General features: G+C 58.8%; 1 protein-coding gene across 1 annotated transcript; it reads left to right on the forward strand.

Annotated features, from left to right (window-relative positions):
* Positions 1-14538: 14538 nt before the first annotated feature.
* On the forward strand, positions 14539-17380 carry ACTG1 (actin gamma 1). The gene is made up of 5 exons (XM_007462329.1): positions 14539-14620; positions 15055-15423; positions 15699-16137; positions 16239-16420; positions 16509-17380. Exons 2-5 carry the CDS (start codon positions 15061-15063, stop codon positions 16650-16652), a joined length of 1128 nt encoding a protein of 375 aa, XP_007462391.1. The 5' UTR covers positions 14539-14620; positions 15055-15060; the 3' UTR covers positions 16653-17380.
* Positions 17381-20255: the final 2875 nt, after the last annotated feature.

The following is a 20255-nucleotide window of genomic DNA, read 5'->3' on the forward strand; positions in this document are numbered from 1 at the left end:
CCTGCTGCCAGGAGTGCAGCAAGGCCCCCAACCCGGGCGGCTGCAGCCGAGTCGCATGCCATCCCCCTCAGTGGCCCCTGGGTCACAGCCTGCAGCCCTGAGTCTGATGCTTCCCGAGGGTGGCCTATGGCTGGGAAAGTGGCAGGCAGGGCTGTCGGTGCCAGTGAGTGGGGCCACCCCATCCTGGCACCCATGGCACCCAGATCCAAACCAGGTGTGGAGAGGCAGCCACTTGGCCGAATTCACACTGGCCAGGGAGCCTGGTGTGTTGGGCTCCGGGAAAAGGGCCTTTGGTTTGGGCTGAGGTGGCAGCTGTATGATGGAGAGTTACACCCGCCTTGCAGGTTACACAGCGGGAGGGTGACATGGGAGCATGAACGTGGAGCAGACATGATTCCAGGCAGCACAAGGAGGTGGCAGGCTGTCAGACTCGGGGTCACGGGGCCAGGCTCTGACCTGACCCCTGTACCCTGAGCAACTCTCAGGGCCCGTAAGCTTGCTCTGTCTCTACGGGCAAGCTCTGGTGAAGCCAGCCTTGATGGTGGCCTTGGAGACCCTGAACTCCCGTTCACGTTGCCAGAGCGACCGGCCTGACTGCAGGGTCTTCGTGGGTTGGGTCCGGGGATCACATAGGCCGAAGCTTTCCCAGCAGAGGGGTGAGGCCAGCAGGCTAGGAGAAGCCAGAGCTGGCTACCTCTGACCCGGCATCTCCCAGCCCAGCCTCTGGGGCCGCCCCATTGCACTTCCCCGCGCCCCCGACGCTAAGCCTGGGGGGGCTGTCTTTGGGAGCTGCAGCGGGCCTGCTCAGCTTTGCCCTGCCTGTCTGTCTCTTGCACCTGCCTCAGGGGCCAGGAGCCAAGTAGTGAAACCAGAGCTGCCTGTCCTGGGCCCGGGCCAGCCTTGGTGTCCTCTTCCTCATCACAGCGTGTGACCCTCAGGCCTCCCTGCTCTGGGGACCAGGACTGGGAGCCACAGGGCACTTCCAGCCATGGCCCCCAGAGTCTTGCCCTTGATGTTCTAGGCATCACCCCTCCATCCATTTTGAGGCCATATGGGGGTCCAACAGAATGAAGGGGCCTTGGGCCGGGCATGCATAGGCCCCAGGGAGTGGGTGGGGCAGAGGGGCACATGGGTCAGGAGTCATTCCCCCATTTTCCAGGTCCCGGACAATGACCTCCCCAGGCACGTGCAGACACTGAGGAGGAGACCAGGACCCCCGACCCCTTGCTTGGGGGGTTCAGATTGGGGTTCAGGGAGGTAGGCCTGCACACAAATCCCCATGACAGCATAGTGCACGCCACAGGTCAGCTGAGCGAGGGGCTGGTCTTGGCTCTCCCTGGGGGCTACTGTTGTCCACCTCTGCGACCCACACGTTTATGGGGCATTGACTGTGTGCCTGGCTAGGCTGTGTGCCAGGTACCCCATGGTAGGGAGATGCAATCTGGGGTTGCACCCCCCTCCCCAGAGATGATGCCCACAAAAAATCCCCCCAAGTTCCTATGGGACTGGGTTGCCCAGGCCTTCATGCCAGGGAAATGTCCTGGTTTGGAGGTACGAGCCGTGATGCTGTCCACACTTCAGGTCACATGTGTACGGGGGTGGGGGGTGGGCTGAGGGGCAGCTGTGCCCATGGCCACCTCCAGGCATGGGCACTGGTCTCTCCTCTGCGCCCCCAGCTCCCAGTCAGGCTGCAAAGGAGCTGGCCTGTTCCGATTAGCATGACGGCCTCATTAGCGCTGACTGGTGCTGGCAGGGCGCTCATGGGCATCACGTGCCCCACGGGAGGAAGCCCAGCCGCCAGGCGCTAAGTGGGCCTGGCTCCAGGCAGCTTCTCAGCAGCAGAGCCAGAAAGAAGGGCCTGTGGCCTCTCAATTCTAGGGCCCCACAGCCCCAGGTGGGGGTGGGGTGGGGCTCCTTGGCACTAACCCAGGGGTGTGAGCCATGGGCTGGCCTTTCAGGCCCCAGGGGGACTCTGAGAGGCGAGCCTTCCAGCCCAGGCTTCCTTGGAGGGAAGGTAGTTTGCACAGATGGTCCCCCCTCCCTCCCTCCCCCTCAGGATCTCAGGCCCTCGTCCAGCTGCCTGCTAGGGTCATGGTTCCTTTCTGGATGCCCCGAAAGATTCTGGCACACAGTAGGTACTTAATAAGTGCCTGTGAATGTTTGATGTGGGATTCTTATGTGATGGGCTGAGCCTCTGCTGGTAGATGACGTGGGGTGCATGGGAGTCTGGGCCCCTTGTGTGTGTGTGTGTGTGTGTGTGTGTGTGTGTGTTTAAGTACACACAGACAGGAACTGGGCAGAGTGAGCCATGGCCACCTGCTGGGTCAGCCCCAGTCTGGAGATGCTGCTCTGGATCCCAGCCTCAGAGCCCACTGCCCAGCAGGGCGACCAGGCTGTGCACAGCATAAGGGAATCTGTTTCAGGGGCGCCCCTCACACCCCAGATGTACACTCCTTACGAGAGCCTGTGGTGGACTGGGTGTTGCAGCCCCGCGGCAGCATCCTCAGGCAATAGGGATCACCCTTCTCACAGAACCCCATCCCCCCTGCCAGAACTTGTCCACACAGCCACCCACTTGGGGCACACAAACATGCCCACCACTGCCCTGTCCAGCCTGCACTCTGGGGCATCCAAAGTTCCTGCCACTGGGACCCCCATTCACCTGCCCCTGCTCACTTCTGAACCTGACACAGTCCCTTCCCAGGGGTGAGGGAACAAACCCAGTGTGTCCGCACCACCCTGGGCTGGCATCTGCAACCTGGACCAGGCCTGGGCACAGACGTCAGGCCACCTGACACACCAACTTTAATATGTTTGACTTGAGGAGGGCACCTTTTCCTAAGGTGAGCAGCACCTCTGGCTCCCTACTTCTGGGAGTGGCCATCTGCAGATGGACACAGCCAGATGGACCCTTATGGCCACAGCTGGGCCCAGAAAGCAGGGGTGGCCTCAGCTGTCAGAGGCTCCAGCAGAAAAGGCTGGGGCCGATCCTCAGCCTCTTGCCCTCTTAGTGTCCATCTAGGGCCAAGAGCAGAGAGGGCCTTATAGCCCCCCAGGCCCCTGGCATCCACCCTGGAGCTCTCAGGAAACTGTTCCTTTCCTGGGGTGCTGGAGGATGGGCAGGCTTGGCCATTTGGAGGGTCCACCTCCCACTCCACCCAGCCAGGCCCCTCTGGCGCTACCAGGGAAAGCATGCCCACCTCCGCATGTCTAGACAGCCAGCCCTAGATGCTAGAGCCCAGCCTGGGCTCCTGCCAGCACACTACCTGCTGCCATGGTGACCAGCGCATGCACCAGGCTCAGTGCCCGGGCAACACTGATGCTGGTGGTGTGAGTTGGCACAGGTGCTCTGTGTGTGCAGGCTGGGGGAAGGGGCCCTCCCCACCTCAGCTGGCCTGGAGCCTGGAAACTGGGAAATGGCCCAGGATGGAGGCCAGGACAGCCCCACCGGCTGAGGGACCTCCACAGTCACACCCTTCCCAGACTAAAGTCTTGGCCCTTTGCGCTGAGCAATGTCAGACAGACCCATCCCACAGGGCAGTGAGTCTCTGGGAATTACTCCTCACAGAGGAAATCCCCAGTGCCCCACCCCACTTTCCAGAGCCTGCGCCTCAGCCCCAGGCCCTGACCACCTGCTGCTCTAGTTGGCATTCCTCTCCCAGGCCATCCTGGGTACTCTGCCCCTCCCATGGCCAGGCCTCTGCCATACCCCTTTGGCCCTCTGCCCCCGGACTTCTTGGCCCCGCAAGGAGGTGAGGGCCACTCTGCTGGTCCAGATGCTGCTGGGCACAGCCTGAGGCCCTGATTTCTTCACTCCTGGGCCCATCACCTTCTCCTGGGGTCCAGCTTGGCAGGCACCCAGGGCCCAGCCTCCTGCATTGTTCCTGAAACAGGCCCACAGCTTGGTGTCCTCATGATTTTTTCATGGCAGAGCTCTCCGCTGCCCCACAGTTCCACTTACATGGGCGGGCGGGGGCCTAGGTTGGTTTACTGGAGGCCTGCAGGCGGTTTAGGGTGACAGTTCCCCTCAGCAGGGCAGAAGGGAGGGGGCTCGCACATCTCAGACTGCGCTGTGTGTGCAAACACTGGGGGTGCCCAGCCTGTGCCTCCCGCTTGCCCCATGTGAAAATCCACACCCACCACCATCTCTCAAGACCCCTCCCTTCCCCCACCCTATATCCCCCTCAAGACCCTGGTCTTCACACACACGCACCCAGATACACACAGTCTTGGCAAAGCAGCTCCTTGAAAACCTCTCCTCCCTGGTCCCCCAGCCCCGCTTCAAGCAGAGAGCTGCTGGCTGGGCTGGGGAGGCCCCCACTTAGAGCTTTCAGGGTACAAAGCTGGTGCAGTCTCCTGGCTTTTGTCTCTTGTAAAACCATAAGGTCAGGGGGCGGGGAGAGGGGGAGATGAGGGCTATATCCAGCAGGAGAGTGGAGGGAGAGACCAGAGGCCTCTGGAACCCAGCAAGGCCAAAAGTTCCCAAAGGGACCACAAGGACGGGATTGAGGGCACCTCAGCAAGCTCAGATGTCCCATGACCACTGGGCAATCTTCCAGCACCCAAACCTTAGGACCTTTGCACATTCCTGGGACAAGAGAGGAGCACTTACAATATCTGAGAGTGAGCCCTGGCTGCATGGGGCTGAGTGAGGACCAGGTCAACTTCATCAACATATGGATATTTACTGCCCACCTGGGCTTGCAGACACACAGGTACCCAAGATGTGTCAATACCTGGCATGGACAATCAGGAGCTCACAACTCCGCAGGTGACCATGGCAGCCTCTGCCCAGCCCCTGTCTATGTGCACCTTCACACACATGCCCAGACATGCATGCACACAGACACACACACAGAGACACCCGTGCACAACGCCAAATCTATCTGCAGAGGCTCAGCGCATCGTGAAAGAACCAGACTCCCCATGTCAAATAATCACAGGCACTTATTAAGTGCCTACTGTGTGCCAGAAATCTTGCTGGGGATCCAAAAAGGAATAAACTCCATCTCTGACTTCTGGGCCAAAACAGAAATGGTCCATTGCCTTCTACAGTCAAACAGGCTCTGCACGTGGTCACCTTCCTTTGTCAAATGGCTCCCATGGGGACAGTGTCATGCCACTTAGCTCGAGGCATTAGTGCTGGTCTGCTTCTAATAAAAATCTTCTCACCTATAGGTGATGCTATAAATGGTGCAGAGAACAGGAGAGAGGCCCTGGGGATTAAGTATGTCATAGGTTAGGACAACTAAATGCAATACAGATACTGGATTAGGTCAGGGAAAAATGCTATGTAGGACATTATTGGGACAACTGTCATCACTGAAATTTAGATTGCAGTTTAGATGAACTGTGCCATATTGATGTGAAATTGCCTGATTTTGGTTGCTGTACTGTGGTTATATAAGACAATGTCCCTGTTCTTTGGAAAAAGACACTGAAATATTAAGGAGTAAAGGGCAGGACGTCTGAGACTGACTCCCAAATGGTTTAGATAGGAAAAGGGAAAGATAAAAAGAAAATAAGGCAAGTGTGACAAATGGTAAAAATGTATTAAGTTTTTATTAAGTTCTCTAAAAAAATTTAAAAACCATAATAACTAGAATTTAAACTCCCACTGCAGGGTCAGAAGAAGTCAAACATTCCAGGAAGTTAAAAAAGATAAATAGATAGAAGAAAAGATAAGACATTTAAAGGATTCAACTAGGAGATATGACCAGCCAATTAACAGAAATCCCCAAAGAAAAGAACAGAAAAAAAATAAAACAGGAAAGAGGGAAATTATGAAAAAAACAACACAAGAAAATTCCCAAGAACTGAAGGACCTTGAGGGCCTAGGGCCTAGAAGTGACCAAGACAAGAATGAGGTCTTCAGCACGGGTACCCCAGAAATCTCAGACTGGCTGGAGAAAAGGGAAGAGCCCAAACGCTTGTGCAGAAACACTAAAAACCATGGACGCTGGATCGGGACTCACATGACAACCATTTCCCAAGAGCAACAGTAGGAAGTGTCGGGAGTCAAGTCTTCAAAGTCTGAGGGAACATGGGACCTCCCTGGTGGTCCTGTGGTTAAGACTCATTGTTTCCACTGCAGGGGTCACAGGTTTGTTCCCTGGTCAGGGAACTAAGATCCTGCATGTTGCGCAGTGCGGCCACACAGAAAAAAAAATCTGAGGGAATATTATCATCTCGAAACTCCCTCCCTTGTCCCCAGGTAGGTAAAACACAGGCACCTGCAGATATGCAAACTCAACTCGTACTTACAGACCCCAGGCCTGTCCCTTCCCAGCTGGGTGGCTCTCCGCCCCGCCCCCCATGCTCAGTCTGTGCCCGGGCAAAGTGGGGAAGAGAATGTTGTGAGCAGGAGTGGGTATGTGAGTCTGCTCAGCACTGCTGACCTTGGCTGTGGCTCCTGTGGGTCAGGGCTGCTCCTGGGGGCTGGCTCCCTGAGACAATTCACTCACACAGGCCCTGGTAGACACACAGGTAGGGCCGACCCACCTGTCACCCAGGGAGGTAGAGCTACAGCTCTGGCCACCAGCCCATGGGCATCCTCTGTCCTTCCCCAGGAATGACCTAACCCCAACCTGGCTCTCTCTACCCCCTACCCATCCATCTTCAGGGTGTTCTCTGTCTCTCTGCTGCCCTGGTGTGGCAATCCAGGTCCCCCGGAGGCTGCATCCCTGCCGGCCCCCTCTCCCACCTTCCTGGGGCTAGCCCAGTCCCAAATGACCTAGCCCCACAGCTCACAGCCCTTGGGCAGCCCCTGGAGAAGAGGAATGAACTCACACCCCTTTGTCCCCCAACCTCCACCTCCCCACAGCCAGCAGGGTGTGTATAGTTGGGGGAGGGGGCTCACAGTCCCACCCCCTCCAATCCTGCTGTGTGACCTGGAACCAACCTCAGCCTCTCTGAGCCTCCCTCTCCTCTCTGAATTGGTTATCTATGGCCATCTGCCCAGGTGGCCTAGCTGCTGAAATAACCCAGTGTGTCCAATGAGCAGACAGCATGGCAGCTGGCATCTAAACCCTCCCAGGGAACCAGCTGTGTATTCAACAGACACACTCAGGTCCAGGGTCTGCCCTAGCTTTGGGGTCCCTCTGTGGGTGCTGCCCGCTCCCTGAACAGAAGGCACAGGGACATAGGGGTGGGCTGGCCCTGCCTGGCCGAGTGGAGGCCCTGGCCCTCCCCTCTTCCGTTGCCCTGGGTGCTGGCTGACCCCAATCCCACCTTGTCACCCTGTGTCAGCACCGGCTGAGGTCACCGGCCACTCCCAAGCCGCTCCCTGTCACCCTCGGGCGGCAGTGACTCAGGGGCCACTGGTAGCATCCTCCCCAGCCCGAGTCAATGGCTGCGGGGGTCGTCCGGGCTTTGGGGAGGGCCGGGGTAGTTGGGATGGGGCGGCAGGTGCGGCCCCGACTCCTCTCCCGGCCCGGGCCGCTTAGCCGCGATAGCGGGACCCACCTGGCGGCCCACCTGGGAATGACAGCAGCCTGCTTCAGAGCTGGGCGCTCGGGGCCGCCGCAGCCGGCCAGAGCGCCATCTCCTGGCCCAGGCCGCCGAGCTCTCTCCGCGTGGGAAATGACCCCGCACCCAGCCCGTGCCTGACCGCGAGAGGTGCGTCCTGAGTGTGGGCACTGCGCCCATCTCCCCCGTCCGCAGGGCCCCGGGTGCCGTGCCCTGCCAGAGGAGATGCGGCTTGTGCGGTGCAGGGGGCGGGGCTCTGACCCCAGGTCTGAAACCAGCTAACGGAGGGGGCGCAGAATGGCCGCGGGTGGCAGGGCGCCCCAGGCCTCCGGCCCTGGTTGGCACTGCTTCGGTGGCAGCCTGTTCCGCACTCCCTCGGCCGCCCGCTGGACCTAGTCTCTCCCGGGACTCCCGCGCTGACACCAAAGGGCTCAGAGAAAGCTGGTGCTGGGGTCAGGCTCCCAGAGGTGGAGGCCGGCCGGGGCGCGGGAAGGTGCACGCTAGAACTCGTGGCCCGGGAACCGCCCCGGGACCAAATTAGGACACGCGGCTCTGGTCCCAGGGCGGGTGTGAGCACCCGGAGCCCTGCCCCCAGCCCGCCAGGGCTGTGCGTCCCAAACCGGCTGGAGCGGGCGGGGCTGAGAGCAGCAGGGCCCGCCCCCTGGGCGCCGCTTCCCTGGGAAGTCCGAAACCCGGAAGGAGAGCGCCGGGAAGGCCTAGGGTGGCTGGTGCGGAGCCGGGATTCGATCTCAGCCTTGACCTCACCTCCCTCCACTCTGCCCACTCCAGCTGCAGCCTTTGGAGCAGTGGCAGGGAGGACAGAGCGCCCAGAGCAGCGGCCTCCTGTCCGTGTCTTACCGGGGCAGCCCTGACCTTGTCCAGCTCAAGAGAGTTTGGCTGGCCGGGCGAGCTCCCCGCAACACCGTGCCAGAGCGGGAAGTGCAGGAGGGGTACCCCACCCTTGTCCCTTGCAGCCCCCGTGAGCCTACCAGCTTGGGTCCTGGGAGAGGGTCCCTGAGGGCAGTCGGGCCTCTGCTCCCTTCCCTCTCAGCTCTAGAGCTATATCCTCTCTTTGAATACTGGAGTCAGGGTTAGGGGAACAGTTCGGCAGCTCCCCTGTGCCCCTTCTGACTCTCAGAAAAGGCCCTTCCCTCTTTCAGGGCTGGAGCCCTACTCTCTCCATTCCTTCTGCCTACATTCCTGTTTCCTTCCCCTGTATAGGTACCAGGGGACACCAGCTTCACCTTGTGTCCAGAGAACCTACCCTCTGGGGCAGAGGGCAGGGACAAACCGAATAACCAATATTCAGGTGGGAGGTGGGGACTTGCCCCAAGGCCAGGGGATGACCTGGAGGCCTGCAGCGAGGAGGTGGCCAACGGGAAAAACTTTCTGGGCAGGTGCTGGTCCTAGGCTGGAGGGCAGTGAGTGAGAGGTATAGTAGGTGAAAGGGTGGAGGGTCAGGCAGAGCTTGCCATGAAAGCCTCCAGCAACAGAGTAAGGGGTTCAGGTTCTATCTTGAGGCAGTGGGTGGCATGGGGAGCAGGGTGATGTGATTTGTAATATTAATTGTGGGGAACCAGGAGGCTGACAGCTGGACTGGACACAGGTCAGGGATGTACAGAGCATGCCATGGTCTGGTGGGCACCCTGGTTTCTGACTTTTTATTTTTGGCCACACCGTGGGCTGTGCGGGATCTTAGTTCCCCGACCAGGGGAACTAATGCCCCCTGCATTGGGAGTATGAAGCCTTAACCACTGGACTGCCAGGGAAGTCCCTGGTTTCTGGCTTTAGCCACATGCTGAGGTAGAACTGTCATGAAGCAGCTGGAGGCCTGGCCTCCTGGGTTTAATCCTTGGTTCCCCTTTGCAATCTGTGGACACAGCTCACCAAGAGTAAGAACTATGCAGAGGTGAAAAGTGGTGACCTCTGGGGGCAGGGCCCACACAGGTGGGCAGTGTGTGCTCTTGGCAGTGTGTGCAGCAAAGATGAAGAGCAGACTGTGACCATTTCTGGATCACTGTACCAGGTCCAGCAGCCTGCTCAGTGGTGGAGGCAGCGCTGTCACTGTCCCCTAAGGCCCAGTGGAACGAGGCCTGGGGGGTGTGCCCTTGGAAGCAGAGTAAGGAGGCCGCCACTCCTGGTAATCTCAGGTCTGACACACAGAGGCGCTGAGTGAGTACAGCTTAATCATCATAGAAAACTGAATGCCTGGGGACATTGAGGCCAGAGGTCTGGAAAACCTCAGTGGTGAGGCTTGGGGAAAGTTCACTGGGCCACCCAGTGGTCTCCTGTCCCCAGACCTATCATCTAGTGCAGGAGGGGTACCAGCCTCAGAGCCTCTGGTGGGCCACACACCCCTCACATCATTGGCCCATCTTCTTTACAGAAGTTGAGGCTTAGAACTCAGGTCCTGACTCCCAACCCAGTGTTCTTCCAGAGGCCTCCTTGGTTCCTGCTGCACCACAGTGGGGCGATGGGAACCTCCAATAAACTCCAGTGGGGCCTGTCTTCAAAATGCCTGGAGCCCTCCACTGCCGGAGCAGTGAAGCCTTGGCCTGGGTGTCTCTGTGTACCTGACACCCCAACTTCATGTGGGGGCTGCACACTGCGAGCCTCAGTTTCCCTGCCTTATGCAGTGAGGACTGGATGACACACGAAGAGGCCTGGCCCAGTGCATGCTGGCACAGAACAAATGGCAGGGTTGAGCACAGAGCACCTGACAACTCACCAATGCCTAAGTGCCTGAGCAGCTGGCCACCAGGGAGGCTCCGCAGGGCGTGGGGCTGGAGCCCTGGCCTCCAGGGTGCCTTGGGATATATGCACCCTCCATGACTGTCTGTAAAGTGCCGGCAGGAGAACAAGCCCCACTGGACACTTAGACCAGAGACAGAAATGTGTGGCCCTGACTCTGTTCATTGACCTGAAAACTCAGAGGCGGGCTGGCCAAGCCAGCAGTAAGCTGACCTTGCCTACCAGGGCAGCCTGGGGACCCTTGTTCCAAGCAGACAGAGCCACTCCAGAGGCTGCCCCTGCCCCAGTGGGAGCCAGCCCAGTGACCTGGAGAAGGTTTTAGGGGGCAGAACACTCATCTTGCATTTGATCCACAAGCCTGAGAGAACAGGACAGTGAGCTGAGGGTAGGGAAACTTTGGTTTTCCTTGGCTTTTTTTTTTTTTGGCTGCACCACTCCGCACGTGGAACTTCCCTAACCAGGGATTGAATCCACACCCCCTGCAGTGGAAGCGTGGAGTCTTAACCACTGGACCACCGGGGAAGTACTCCTTGGCATTTTAAAAATGAAGTTTTTATTATGATATAATTTTAGATTTACACAAATGTCACAAAGACAGTATTAGCATTTCTGCAGACTCTCTACCCGGTTTCCCCTAACGTTAACATCTTACACAATCATGGTACAATTGTACTGAGAGACTGACTTTGGTACTTAATTAATTAAACTCCAGACTTTATTCGGATTTCACCAGTTCTTCCACTACCGTCTTCTTTTGTGTTCCAGGATCCAACCCAGGATCCCATGTTGTATTTGGAGGGAGGGGAAGGAAAGACATTCCTGGCAGAGGCAAAGTCCCGAAGGGGGACTCATTACCAAGTTGCCTACCCTGTCTGCCTGGCAAGTAACTGGCTAGTTGGGAGGTGGAGAGAGGCAGAAGGCAGGGATGGGGTGATGGGCTGGGGGCGAGGCTACCAGGTGCAGAGGTGACCTGGATCCCGGGAAGCATCCCTGGAGGCTGGAGCAAGGAGATGCCAGGCTGGTGTGGGTGTCAGAGGGAGGGACAAGGGAAGGACCCTGAGCTGGGGTTGCCTGGCAGTGTCCAGGGCTGGGGAGGCCTGGGGCTAAGTCTCAGCTACGCCAGACTTCCTTGGAAGGTGATGCCACCTCCCTGCACCACTGTCTTCTCAGCCGTTAAATGGATGGAAGATGAAATGAGATGCAGCAAGGTCACAATAAATGCACCAAACCAGCACTGGGCTAAAAAACTCACATCATTTCTCTGAGCCCCAAGTCTCCATCCTCAAGATGGGAAGGACACACCCACTTCTGGGCAGAAGTGCAGCTGCTGACTCTCTCCCTCCTCCCAGGGCCTCCCTGCTCACCCAAGCCAGGGGCTGCCACATCCGTGTGGTCCCCTCCCAAGGGGCTCCAGGGCCTCTCCAGCTTCAGGAGGGGTGGGGGCAGCCGTGCGCTTCCATGAGCACAGCCCTGAGATGACCTTGGGCGAAGCCTCGCACTGCCCGATTGCAAAACAGAAAAATCTCAGCGCAGAATGCGGCGTTCCCCAACCCCCTGTTTGGGGCTTGGAGGTCTCGCTCTATCTGAGGCCCGGTCCCTGGACCCACGGCGTCCACTTACTCCTGGTTCCGGATGGTGCTTCCCAGGAGGGTCGTCGCCCCCTGCCCGCCCCCCCACCGCCAAGCCTCCAGCTCCGCTTCCCCCCGCCCGGGCCACGTGACCTCTGGGCCCACGCGCACCCCCACGCTGCACTCTCGCGGCCGGGCGTGACGCGATGCAGCGAGGTCTCCCGGACCCGCGGAGGCCCGCGGTGAGGGTGGGAGAGGCTGCCGGTCCCCCTCCCCGCCCCGCCTCCTCGAAGGCGCCGGGGCCTCCCCGCCCCCCGCCACCGCCCCTTTGTTCCGCTGGCCAATCCGCGGTCTCCTTGACTAAATAAGGCTAGGAGCGCGCCCGGAGCCCCCAGTCCATTACTTCCGCCCCCCGCCCGGCCGGTGACTCAGGGGCGGCGGCGGGCAGGGACGGGGCTGCCCAGGCTGCGGCTTCCCGGGCGATGGGCGGGGCTCCGTCGGCGCCGAAATGGCCAAATATGGCCGCGCCGCGCGCCACCGCCCCGCACCCGCACACCTGCGGCCTCACCTTGACCCCCCGCCCCACCGCGCCGGGTGACACAGCTGCGGAACTGGAAACTGCTCCCCCACCCCAGCCAGCGCCAGGCCGGCTGAGAGCGCCCCTTCCCCTCCCCCGCAGCCCGGCCCTGCGGGTGACGGGCTGGCGGCCTACCGAAGGGGGAAGCCCCGGAAATCTCGGGGCTCCCAGGCCCCGCCCCACTTCCCCCCACGACCCTTCGGCCGTGAATCCAGCGCCCTGCGGACTGCAAGGTGGGAAAGAAGGAAGCGGGGACGGGGACAGAGGTCCAACGGCCTCTGCCCCCTCCCCATCTGTCCCACGAAGCAGCCCGGGCACACCAGACAAAGGAGTGCCAGAGGGAACTGGAGTCCGAGGAGGGGAGGCCCCCGCAGTCGAGGGAACCTGAGTGGAATGCGGGGTGGGCAGACACAGGACGCGTCGCCTTGGATACTGGATACTTCCCACTTCTCGTGTGTGACATCTTGGGACCCCCAAGTGTTGCAGTCTTCTTCGCATACTGACGCCCCCACCTGGGGGTTGAAGGCCGGTGGTTGTGCCCAGGAGCGCCTGTAAGGGTGGGTTTTCCGGAGGCCCAGCCCCAAGTTCTTCCATGGGTGGAGCACACACCTGATGGACAGTAGCCTTGCCCTACACCCTTGGAAAGTCTGGGGAGTCTGGGACCCAGCTAGGCCTGGTGGCATGGGTGGCCATAGGCATGGCCTTGGCATCTGGGTGACTGCAGTCCGCAGGTGGGCTAGGCGGCTGCTTTACCTGCCTAGCCCAAGGTAGATGTGGACACCAGCTGAACTTTCAGGGCTCTTGGGGCGCCCGGTCTCGCCCCCCATCAGACATCAGCCCGGGTAGAGGCCAGCGCGCCCGCACCTTGGACGAGTCCCCAGACTCAGTCCGGCACCACTGTCGCCCCTCATGGCCAGTGTGCTCTTACACATGCCTCCTCTGATGTTTAATTCTGTACTGAGCAATCCCGAAAGCTTACAAGTAAGTCCAAGGAAACCGTAGTGCCTGGTTCCCTCCGGGAATAACGAAAGCACTGGAAGCAGCAGGTGTGACCAGAACTCTGCCAGAGATGACAGGTCTTCAAGAGCAGGCTCGTGGGGAAAAGGGCGCGCCCTGGACCCGGGAAAACCACAGCCCCAGGGCTGCCGGGGTCCATTGGGTTTACTCCTAGTGTCATAAACAGAAAAGAGAGTTCCCCTTCTCAAGTTTAGGGGTGAGTTGACCGTTCAGGCAGTCAAAACTACTCTTCCCTGCCTCAGTTTCCCTACGATGCCCAAAGATGATTAAAGTGAAACAAAGCTCCACCCTCTCCCCAACGGACAGGGAGGGGGTGGCCTCAAACCCGGAGTGGAGCCCCCGCCTGGGGACAATCGGGCTTGCGGTTTGAGGGACAGGATGTGTTGGGTGTGGTATAACGGGGCCAGGCTCTGCACCGCCAGGGACCCCGTTTCTGCACCGTCAGGGACCCCCGAGCGCCCCAACTCCGGCGGAGGGGACTACGCGGTCATGGCTGCGCTAGGGGACGGGCGGCTCCTTTCCATCGTGACAGGGGCGAGGTCACGGCTCCCCGGGACTCCCCCGGACCATGGGGCCCACAATGCCGCATGGGCAGCCGGCGGGGACCACCCCCCTCCCCTCCCCCAGACCGGCGCCGGGAACCCGCCTTCGCGGCCTGCAGAGCCTCGGGGAGAAAGCTCGAAGGGGGCGCCCGGGGAGCGAAGCCCCCCCTGCGGGGCCGGCAGCGGGCGCACAACCGGCCCCGAATGCCGCCCAGCCCCGGGCCAGGCAGTTTCGGGGTGCAGCCGGGCCCTCCCCAACAGCGCCCGGCAGTCCCGGGGCGGGGCCGGCGGGTCACCTCCGCGGCATCCTCTGCACCCCGCCCTGCGATCCCCGGGGACGCCCACCCAGCCCGCCCCCGCGCCGGCCCGCGCTTGGTCTCGCTCGCAGGGTCTCGGGCGCGCGGGGGCGGCGCGGGCGGGGCGGTTGGGGGCGGGGCAGGTGGGGGGCGGGACCGGGCGCGGGGCCCCACGTGCCCCTGCCGGGCGGGCCAATGGGCGCCCGGCGTTCGGAAAGATCGCCATATATGGACATGTTCTGGGGCCGCGCGCGCCGCCGGCCCGCGCGCGCGCCCCGCTCCGCTTAAATACGGGCGGGGGAGGCCGTAGTCGATCTCACTCGCCGCAGCCGGCTCGCGCTCCTTGTCGTCTTGTCGCTTGTCTGCTCGTTCCTCCGCGTCCTACGGTCGTCTCCTTCGCCGGTAAGTGACCAGGCCTGCGTGGCCTGGCCCGGTGTCCGGGCCCCCGCGCCCCTCCGCAGGCCCGCTTTTCGCTCCTGGCTCCAGAGGCCCGGCCGCGCCGACGCCGGGAACAAAGGGTAGCCGAGCGGGGTGGACTGGGTGAGGTGGGACGCGCCCCGGCGGGTCCATGGAGGACTCAGTGGGGGTGCTGCCGGCGGAGGGGGGCAGGGCGAGGGCGGGGCCGGGACCGGGCCGCCGTACTGAGCTCCCGGCCGTGTCATCGCGGAACAACGCTGCTGTGGGCGTTACATAAAAGCCGGTCCCAGTTCCAGACGGTTACTCTGCTGCCGGGGCGGCTGGTCGGGGGGAAGCGGAATGTCTCGCGGCGAGGGTATTTGTGCAGGGGCTGTTCCTGGGCTCCAGGGCGCGCCTGAGTTGGTTGCATTTTTGAGTAGATCGCAATGGAAGAAGAAATCGCCGCGCTCGTCATCGATAATGGCTCTGGCATGTGCAAAGCGGGCTTTGCTGGGGATGACGCTCCCCGGGCCGTGTTCCCGTCCATCGTTGGGCGTCCCCGACACCAGGGCGTCATGGTGGGCATGGGGCAGAAGGACAGCTACGTGGGCGACGAGGCCCAGAGCAAGCGTGGCATCCTGACTCTCAAGTACCCCATTGAGCACGGCATTGTCACCAATTGGGACGACATGGAGAAGATCTGGCACCACACCTTCTACAACGAGCTGCGTGTGGCCCCCGAGGAGCACCCCGTGCTGCTGACGGAGGCCCCCCTGAACCCCAAGGCCAACCGTGAGAAGATGACCCAGGTAAGCGTGGCCGGGTCGATTGGGCCGTTCCATCTGTTTCACAAGTCATTTCATGCTCAGTTTTGATTTTTGAAATTCAAGTTTCTCTTTCACTGTTTCCAGGGTTCTGTTCTTCTGGCATTTCCTCCCTGAAGTCTCAAGGTTTCTTATTTGTGTTTTTGCTTGCTTCTTTTTCTTTTCTTCACACATCACATTTGTGGCATGCTGGCATGGTGTGTGAGCATGGGGTGGTCCTGGGTCCCTTCCTTTGATTAAGGACCTGTTGACTCTTGCAGATCATGTTCGAGACTTTCAACACTCCGGCCATGTACGTGGCCATCCAGGCTGTGCTATCCCTGTACGCTTCTGGCCGCACCACTGGTATAGTTATGGACTCTGGGGATGGGGTCACCCACACGGTGCCCATCTACGAGGGGTACGCCCTCCCCCACGCCATCCTGCGTCTGGACCTGGCTGGCCGGGACCTGACAGACTACCTCATGAAGATCCTCACGGAGCGTGGCTACAGCTTCACCACCACAGCCGAGCGGGAAATCGTGCGTGACATCAAGGAGAAGCTCTGCTACGTTGCCCTGGACTTCGAGCAGGAGATGGCTACCGCCGCGTCCTCCTCCTCCTTGGAGAAGAGCTACGAGCTGCCTGATGGTCAGGTGATCACCATCGGCAACGAGCGGTTCCGGTGTCCAGAGGCGCTCTTCCAGCCCTCTTTCTTGGGTAGGTGTCAGGCAGGCAGCATGACCTCCGTCTGAGGCTGTTGCGAGCCGAGGTGCCTTTCCCCTTGAATGTGATCGCTGAGAGTGAGCTTTATCTCTTAGGTATGGAGTCCTGCGGCATTCACGAGACTACCTTCAACTCTATCATGAAGTGTGATGTCGATATCCGGAAGGACCTGTATGCCAACACGGTGCTGTCTGGTGGGACCACCATGTATCCCGGCATCGCCGACAGGATGCAGAAGGAGATCACGGCTCTGGCCCCCAGCACAATGAAGATCAAGGTGAGTCAGAGGTGGTTGTGGGCTTGGGCTTGGAGGCCTTGCTGGGAAGACAATGCCACTGACTAAAACCACGTTCTTGTTTTTCCAGATCATCGCTCCTCCCGAGCGCAAGTACTCGGTGTGGATCGGGGGCTCCATCCTGGCCTCGCTGTCCACCTTCCAGCAGATGTGGATCAGCAAGCAGGAGTACGACGAGTCGGGCCCCTCTATTGTCCACCGCAAATGCTTCTAAACGGACTGCGAGCAGATGCGTAGCATTTGCTGCATGAGTTAATTCAGAAGTATAAATTTGCCTTGGCAAATGTATACACCTCATGCTAGCCTCATGAAACTGGAATAAGCCTTTGAAAAGAAATTTGTCCTAGAAGCTTGTATCTGATGTCAGCACTGGATTGTAGACCTTGTTGCTGATTTTGACCTTGTATTCAAGTTAACTCTTCCCTTGGTATATGTTTAATATCCTGTGCATATCTTTGATTTAAACCCCTAGTTAACACGCGGCTCCGTCACTTTGTGGCTGAGGTGAGAACACATTTATGGAAGAGAGATCCAATGGCTTGATGAGAATCTGGGAGACCAGGAGTCTCTCGATCTGTGCAGGGTATTAATGTGTCAGAGCTGCCTATTCCAGGATTTCTCTAGAGGCTGGCAGGAGTCCTGAACCAGTTGTCATTTCTGTTTTGCCGGTCTTACGGGGTTGGGAAGGTCTGAGCCTTAGGACTTGCTTTCCTTTCTTAACGAAGTTTTCCCGCCAGAACACCGTGGATTGTTACTTACCTTGAGTTGGAAAACAGTTTGCATTCACACCTGTAAATTTATTCTTTTAATTTATGTAAGGTTTTTGTACGCAATTCTCAATTCTCTAAGAGATGACAACAGATTTTGGTTTTCTACTGTCATGTGAGAACATTAGGCCCCAGCAATGCGTCGTTGTGAGGAAATAAAAGTGCTGCAGTAAACTGATCAGTGCCTCCTGTTTTGGGGAATGGAAGGTTGGGTGAGGGTGGAACAACCTCAGCTCAAATAAGGCAACAGTTTGGTTTCACCCAAACCAGAGGTGAGCAATTGGTGGTAATGAACATCTCTTCACAGCTGGAATCTGCCTCACGTTGTGGGCTTGTGGGCTTCCAGGGAAAGGAGAACTTGTATGGGATTGGCCCCCAAGCTGGTGGAAGGAGGAATCTTTTTATACTTGGTGTTCTCAATTTAGTGTAAGGCTGTGCTGCCATAGAAGCACTAGGGGCCACGAAGGGCATGGCTTTCTCCACACAGTGGTAGTGGTGGGGTGAGACTTGTTCTTTGGTCAGCATATCAAAGTGGAACAGCTGTGGGGTTAATAAAATAGAGCCTGACCTTTGAGCCATGGAATCTGCGATCTGATGATAGAAGTGTCACCTGGTGACATGAACGTGACTCTCAGGCTCTGAGCTCCTTGATGGCTTCTGCCCCAAAACTCTGTAATGGCAGGCAGGGTCTTCCTCAGGTATTTCAGATTTTCAAACAATTCTTTGCAGGTTGGGTCAGAAAGGTAAGCTTTCTTCGCTAGATTGAAAAAGCTTCAGGGTTTGGAAGAACATGTTTTTGAAATCTGGAGATTTCATGCCTTTGCTGCTGGGAAGCAAGTTTCACCAGTGGGGGCTGGTGGTGCTTTCTAGCTTAACCTCCAGATAGTTGGGGAGAGGGCTTCAGGGTCCAGGGGAGGGAGGCCCTGTTAGGCTGGGCTGGTTTGGGAGTAAGGGGCCCCAAGAACATACAACTGAGGGAGATGTGGAGTCTCCTTTGGGGGGCAGAAGGTGGACCCTGCCAGTCTCACACCTCCATCTGATTTGCCCCTGTCCCCTTGCTCATAGCCTCCCTGTGACCACCTGTGGAACGCACAAGAATGACAGGTCAGAAATTACTGTATTGCCCTGGGCAGCATTCTGCTTTCAGTCAGGAGTAGAAAATTGATTTGAAGCATGAGCAGATTCAGGGAACAGGATAGACCGGACTGAGCAGAGCCACTGGGGAGGATAGAACACCTTTAGGAACTGGGAGGAAAAAGGTGGCTGCCTGGGTGGCCACGATCCCAGCTCCATCCACTCTTCTTGCATTGGGCCCGGTGGGCAAGGCCCTCTACTCCCGGCCTCCGTTGCTTCCGGCCCCTCCGTCACCTCTGCAAACTGGAGAGCAGTGCCTGCTCCACGCGGAGGCCAGGACACCCTCCCTGTGCATGGAAGGGGCATGTCAGCCCACCCTCCTGCTCCTGTGGGGTATAGCAGAATTTCGGCAGCACAGAAGACACTGGCCATTCTTTGTGGTGCTCTGGGGACAGTAACCGGGTGTCAAACCCAATCAGTGTACCCACTGGATGGACGGCCGTTGCCTGGCTGAGCCTATTGGAGAGCTTGGCACGCTGCCATCCATCAAAAGACACTTCACTGCCAAAGGGAGGCACTCACGGTGACCTCTCCCCTCGGGCCCCTCCTCCGGCCCCTGTGGAAAATCTCACCTTTTGTCAGCATCGTTTCTCCGGGTAGCTCTGCGTACTGAATGCACGAAAATGCTAGGCTTTGCAAAGGAGAGGGAGCTTGAGGAAAAGATTGACTGTAGCCACCATGACTTTCGACACGGAATCTGCTCAAACCAAAGCAAGATGTGGCCAGCTCTGCTTACTTCTACAGAAAGAAAGGAGCCCTTCACGGGAGAACATCATCAACAGGCACTTGGGATGCCACAGCTTCAAAGTGGAAAACGGGATTAATCTCCAGACCATGGAAGGACTGGAGATCTGCAAGGAAAAGTTGGGAGAACAACGTGTAGGCAAATGAGAGAAAAGTATTCAAATGGGCCACTTAGGGAAGATGAAACCTCAGAGGCTGATTGTCTTAATGTTAATCAGCTTAATGAATGGAAGCTTCTGGAAGGGCTGTCTCAGAGAAATGTCTCATATCCTGGGGGACTCCATGATGTGAACCCTCGAGAGGCTCCCCTTCCCCAGGTCCCCCAGGTGTCCTGATGCTGAGACAAGTGGAGGATGCCCTCTGAGTGGAGCAGGAAGCTCATGGGTGCCTCCTTCCTGCAGTGCAAGGAGCCTGTCCCCATGCCCAGTGGACGGTCAGCAACCACTCCAACTCAGAGTTACCATACCCTGGCAAGAGGTGGATGTTGTGTTTATTGGATGCAATTTCAAGTTCAAGGCCCTTTCATCCCAAATGGTCAGTGTTTGAGTAGAGGACAGAAACCGTTTCAAGGAGGGAGTTCGAGGATTCACATTAGAAAGGCTGGTCTCTGGTGACCGAGAGATTGTGGCTTCCCAGGACCCTTTCCTGGTTAGAGGCCCCAAATATCAGACCTGGAGAGCTCCCCATGGGGTGTTCCCCCTAAGAAGCACATAAGCCGCCACTGCTGGGGCTGTGTGCTGCACACAGAGCCCCACGTGGTCCCCCACAGCTGTGCCGGCCTGCACCATCAACCCCCAATGACCAGTGGCCATCCAGATGTTCTCTCCTGCAGGAATCTCCCCCTCCCCTTTCAGCTCCCTGCTAGGACCAGGAGGGTGCCCTCCAGGGGGGCCTGCCTCAGTGCATGGTTCTCAGGCGTCCTCTAACACTTGCAAAGGCTGCCCCTCTCTGGTGCCCATTCCACTTCCCACCTCACTGATGGCGTGTTTGACCCTGGACACGTAGACAGTGAAATAGGAGTGAAGGGGCTTGAGGAGCCAGTGTGGGAGCCAGCCTGCTCTCTTTTCCCTCTGCTCTGGGACCACAGTGTTCCAGAGAAGGGCTTCTCCATCAGCCTGGAGGCCCGAGAGATGCCATCAGAGCCAACATGGTCAGACATACAGCCTGAGCAA

The sequence above is a fragment of the Lipotes vexillifer genome, unplaced genomic scaffold (genome assembly GCF_000442215.2).
Source record: "Lipotes vexillifer unplaced genomic scaffold, Lipotes_vexillifer_v1.1 scaffold1691, whole genome shotgun sequence".
In the NCBI taxonomy this organism is placed as follows: Eukaryota; Metazoa; Chordata; class Mammalia; order Artiodactyla; family Lipotidae; genus Lipotes; species Lipotes vexillifer.